Here is a 5,131-nt window from a genome sequence, read left to right as displayed (position 1 = left end):
TTTTTTTTTTTGATTTTGACTTGAGTCGTTTGCTTCGTTTTACGTCCAGATCGTTCTCCTGTTATTTCGACATTTCCTTTTTAACCCACTACATGTCGCGCTCTAACAGATCTTGCGCAGTTTTACGGGTGCCGCCAAATGTTGCTAAACAAATCTGTCACGTTACAAGTTACCAATACTATTGGCATTTCATGTGCAGAGTCTGAAGGCCCATAAAGGGGTGGTGAAGGAACACAAATCAAGCAAGTGTCTAAAGCCGGCGGCGATGGGCCAAGGCCTCACGGGCGGTGCGATGGCCGGCGCTGCCTTGTCAATTACTGCACTGCCACTGCGCCTAACATTGGCTGACCACCTTGGCATTTGCGGTGCAGCAACAGCTTGTGGACTTGCGCTAGACTTCGCTAGCGACTGTTGCTCAAAGGAGGGGCGCGTTATCATTCACAGGGATGTACTTCTTAAGGCCCAGGATCCACTTCGGCACTTGTCAACGTTCTATACGACATGCGAGTCTAACCGTATGGCTCGGCTTTTCCGTCAGAAGCACGAGTGGGTCGTGTTGGAATCCCACGGGCAGCAATATTATGTCGTTCAAAAGAACCCCGCAACAGGCGATGTTTTGATGGATGTCCGCAACTCCCTGCGCGCAGCAAATGACGTTGGGCTACAGGTTGCCGGGAAGCCGATGCACACCGGCGAGATACGGCAGCACCGGATGGAAACGGAGTTTGATCTCCCAAGCGACTTGCAAGTTGCGTACGTAATTGCGTGGCTAAGGAAGGAAGATCCCCGTTGGGCGTTCTCTACTGAAAACTCCCGACAGTTTACAGCGCGTGTTCGTTACGCGCTGATGGACTTCTAATCGACTTATGGTCACCGGTTGGGGAGCAGTACTTGTGCTCGTATTTTCAACATAGTTGGCGCCGTGTCATGTTGCTCTTGTCATTGTTTTGCAAGTCGGCCGCTGAGGGACGTGAGTGGGGTCTCAAGGGGAAACTAGAGCCAAAAAGAGAGAACAAGGAAACAGACGGTCATTTGTAAAAATTAAACAAAATGAGAATGAATGTTTCAAATGGGAATCGGTGTAGTCTCACGTCGATGTAACCCGCTCAAGTGACCATTACCGTGTTGTTCTTTTCACTGCAATTATTACGCACGAACGTGCGAACATTTACACGTAGCGCAATCCGCCGGTGTCAGTAGCTGGTAGGGGCGAGTTCTAGTAAGCATGAACAAGGAAAAGGTGGATCGCAGGCTGGATCTTGTTGGAAGCTCCGCGGGTTCCATTATAAGTGTTGCGACATGGTGTGCCCTTCACGCCTCTAGTGTAGACGTTATCATGGGAGCCATAAATGAGCGAATGCAAGACCCAGCCACAAGTGCCTCCACACGCTGCGCGTTGTTGTATGTGGTACACGAGCTCCTCCTCACATGCGCAGCCAACGGTGTCCCGGAAGCCGGGAAGCGACGCGTACTGACGGCGGTAAGCAGAGTAATACCTGAAGCGGTAACGGCTGTGCGGGCACTGAGCCCAGCGGACAGTGATGAGTTCGAAAGGGGGTTGTCGAAGGTGGCCTCGTGGTGGTCATTGCTGAACATTTTTCCTCGCGTGTGGATTGATCAACTCGGTGCCAGAAACGACGAAGTGCCGTCTAGCGAGTCGGTCGCTGGTGCATCGATGTCGGCACAGTTGCGGTACATAGCCGGCCTTATGTCACGGTACAACGAGGCAAAAGAAGAATGGCTACGTGCGCTTCAAACCTCTCCCGAACGCGCTGCCACTCTGAGGGGAGAGGCCCAACAATGGCTTGCATCGGTGCGGGCAGCGGTCGAAAACAAATTAGAGGGTGGAGGCTCCCTGGCCACATGGCTAAGCGCTGAACTAAGCGTATTGACCGGCAGCGCTCCCAACCCCGGAGGTTCTTTCGTGGGGAAGGAAGAAGAGGACGATGTTCTTGGATCGTTCTTCCAAAAGGGGAAATGACGTGGAAGTGATTTAAAAAAACTCCCGTGTTTGTCGCTGTGGTTCATGGATGGATAATGTGTAATTTGCCTCGAAAGGGAAGGCAAGTTTTCCGTGGTTTATGTTATTGTTCCTTTGGGAATTGGCTTTTAAAAAAAAAGTTTTCTGCTTTTCTTTCTTTATTGCCCTTATGCACATATTCTTTCAAACCTCTGTTTGTCCGGCGCGTGGTGGTATAACGCCGCTGTTCACTACATGGGGTTAGTGGAAGAAGTGCCAGTGAAACAAGTAGGCGGGTAGTGATGGACCAATACGGAATACCACAGCAAATGCCGGAAGAGCAGGTGTTTGAGTGTGACCCCATCCGATGGTCGTGGGGTTTGTACCCATCCAACCGAATCGACGCGGCGCGGATGGTGGTCCCACTCGGCTGCGTCTACGCCCCCATCGAGACTCCATGCATCGAACTCTCATCTGAGCCGCTGCGTTGCGTATGTGGTGGAATCGTCAACCCCTACTGCAGCATTGACTTCCGCTCAAAGATGTGGGGATGCCCTCTTTGCGGCAAGAAAAATAGCTTCCCGCCACATTACGCCTATATGGCGGGCAATGATTTGCCGCAAGAGCTGTTGAGAGGCAACGAGACAGTAGAATACGTGAGTTTTGCGGACCGTAACCCGCCCACCTTCGCCTTTGTCGTGGATACGTGTGTAGACACAGAACTGGAGCTTTTTGGATTAAGGGAGTTTGTGGGGTGTGCATTTAACAAGATCCCTGAGGGAGCATTCGTGTGCCTCATCACTTACGGGGCGACTGTGCAAATTCACGAGTTGAGCGGTGTTACAGATTATCCACGTTCGTTGGTGTTTCGGGGATCACAGGAGGCGACTGTAGAAACTCTCAAAGGTGTGATAACTGATGCGCAGAGGTTCTACGGCACCCGTGCCAGCCTGCAGCAGACGATGGACTCCATTTTCCAAGAGTTACAGCAGGACTTGTGGCCCGTACGAAAAGCACATCGTCCGCTCCGCTGCACCGGCGCCGCCCTCTCCGTAGCATCTGCCTTTCTTGAAATGGTGTCACCCAACACCGGCTCTTGCATTCTCGCCTTCATTTCCGGCATATGCACGGAAGGGCCTGGCATAGCCGTAGAAACAACGCGGGAGAAATTTATTCGTCAGCATGCTGATATACGTGACGGCACCGCTGCCGCCGCCTTCTGGGATAGTTCGTGTGCTTTCTACGACAAGTTAATGCAGCGTATTGTGAAAAACGGGCACTCGCTAAGTTGTTTCACTGCATCGCTCGACCAGACGGGTGTGGCGGAGATGAAGTTGTGTATCCAGGCTTCGGGAGGCGTTATTCTGAACGACGAGTCATGGAGGAAGGAAACACTCCGCCAGTCCCTCGATCGTTTCTTTGAGCGTAGGGAAGACGGTTCGTTGAAAATGGCTCTCAACGTTACGATGGACATTATAACTTCCCCTTCGTGGAAAGTTATGGGCGTTATTGGACAGTGCGTCGGTACGGGTAAGAAGTCGTCCTCGGTGGCTGACTCAGAAATTGGGATGGGGGGCACTTGTCAGTGGACCGCCTGCATGATGGATTCCACAACGAATTTTGCGATTTACTTTGACACAATGACGGTACCTGAAGCACAAAAACAGCCGTTCCGATATGTTCAGTTCGTTACCAAGTATGAAATTGGTCGCGAGACGCGTGTCCGTGTTTGCACGCGAAAGCATGTGGTGCAGCAAGTGACAAGTATGCCGGAGCTGGCAGCGTCATTTGATCAGGAGACGGCCGCTGTCTTATTAGCCCGTGAGGCGTTGCACCGGGCAGATACAGCCCCGTTGTTTGATGTCCTTCGGTGGCTTGACAGGACAATTGTGCGCCTTGTGAACCGATTCGGTACCTACATCAAGGATCAGCCTTCCTCGTTGAGTCTTCCACAAGAGTTTGTGTTCTTTCCTGCGTTTATGTTTCATCTCCGCCGGTCCGGATATCTGCACGTTTTCAACTCGAGTCCTGATGAAACCACCATACTGCGTCTTATGCTGCTAAAGTCATCCGTGCAAGATTCAATCATCCAAATTCAACCGACTTTGTACAGCTACCGTATGGATGCCCCACCTCAGCCCGTTTCACTGGATAGTGCTGCGATTCAACCGGATAACATACTTCTTCTTGATACCTTCTTTGAAGTTCTTGTCCACTTGGGCTCCACAATTGCCGCGTGGAAGAAAGCAGGGTATGCTGAGCAGGAAGAATATGCGAACTTCAAAGAGTTCCTGCAGTATCCTGTTGATGACGCAGCGAGGCTTGTAGGAGGTAGGTATCCGACACCGCGATTTATTTACGTGTGCCAAGATGATCCTGATGCACGTATTCTTCGCAATAGAATTAATCCGAGCCGTTCTTACGGTAGCGACGGGGGCCGGGGTTACGGCGGTAGTGAGGAGGAATTGGTGTACACGGATGATGCATCTCTAAGTGTGTTTATTGATCACCTAAAGAGGCTCGCAGTTTCCCAGTAGATGCCGTGGGTCAATTCGGGGTATATTTTTGTTGGTGAAGTTATTGTTGTTGCTGTTGTTGCCCTGTGCCTCTCATCTCTGATCTAAGCAGAATAAGAATACCAACCCTCTTCATCGGGTTCCTCTCTACCGTAATGTAATTGCATCTTATTTCAAAAAAGAAACAACAATAAGAGAAAAAGAAGCGTGGTTTTAAAAGTGTGCGGCAAGTAGCCGGACAACAAAGGCGGGGTGTGGAGGAATGGAGAGAACGACGGAGTGGGGAGAACAAAAAAGAGTTGAACAATGAAGGAAAGCGTATGAATTTAACTCAAAGAATAGAAAACGGGAGGAGTGGGTAAAGAAAAGGTGGGAAGGAGGGAGTGAATTCAGCGGTTAGGGCCCTTTGCCCTGTCATCCCCCTCTTCTCTTCCTTCATCCAACCGGTTCCGCCACCTCCTCCACGCAGCGCGCGCGTGTTCCCCATCGGTATGTCGGTTCCTTCTTTTTTTGTCTGTCTGTTGTACTTTCCTGTTGTTGTCACGTCACGAGCCGTATTCCTTTTATTGGCCTGTCGGACAGCTGCAGTTAAAAGTGCGATGCGATCACTCATATCGCCCCCCCCCCACCTTAGTCCTCACTTACCTTTTGTATC

General features: G+C 51.0%; 3 protein-coding genes across 3 annotated transcripts; all 3 read left to right on the top strand.

Moving 5' to 3' along the window:
* Positions 1–265: 265 nt before the first annotated feature.
* On the top strand, positions 266–859 carry TEOVI_000687800 (uncharacterized protein; the record flags this gene model as incomplete). The annotated part of the gene is made up of 1 exon (XM_067221000.1): positions 266–859. The coding sequence occupies one exon, from the start codon at positions 266–268 to the stop codon at positions 857–859; it is 594 nt and encodes a 197-aa protein (XP_067077101.1).
* Positions 860–1,225: 366 nt separating this feature from the next.
* Positions 1,226–1,981, top strand: TEOVI_000687700 (uncharacterized protein; the record flags this gene model as incomplete). Its single annotated transcript, XM_067220999.1, has 1 exon — positions 1,226–1,981. One exon carries the CDS (start codon positions 1,226–1,228, stop codon positions 1,979–1,981), a length of 756 nt encoding a protein of 251 aa, XP_067077100.1.
* A 281-nt stretch (positions 1,982–2,262) lies between these two features.
* TEOVI_000687600 (protein transport protein SEC23) lies at positions 2,263–4,497 on the top strand (the record flags this gene model as incomplete). The annotated part of the gene is made up of 1 exon (XM_067220998.1): positions 2,263–4,497. The coding sequence occupies one exon, from the start codon at positions 2,263–2,265 to the stop codon at positions 4,495–4,497; it is 2,235 nt and encodes a 744-aa protein (XP_067077099.1).
* Positions 4,498–5,131: the final 634 nt, after the last annotated feature.

The sequence above is a fragment of the Trypanosoma equiperdum genome, assembly GCF_001457755.1.
Source record: "Trypanosoma equiperdum strain OVI genome assembly, contig: ctg_1286, whole genome shotgun sequence".
NCBI classification, from domain to species: Eukaryota; Euglenozoa; class Kinetoplastea; order Trypanosomatida; family Trypanosomatidae; genus Trypanosoma; species Trypanosoma equiperdum.
This window is presented reverse-complemented; position numbering and strand designations above follow the sequence as displayed.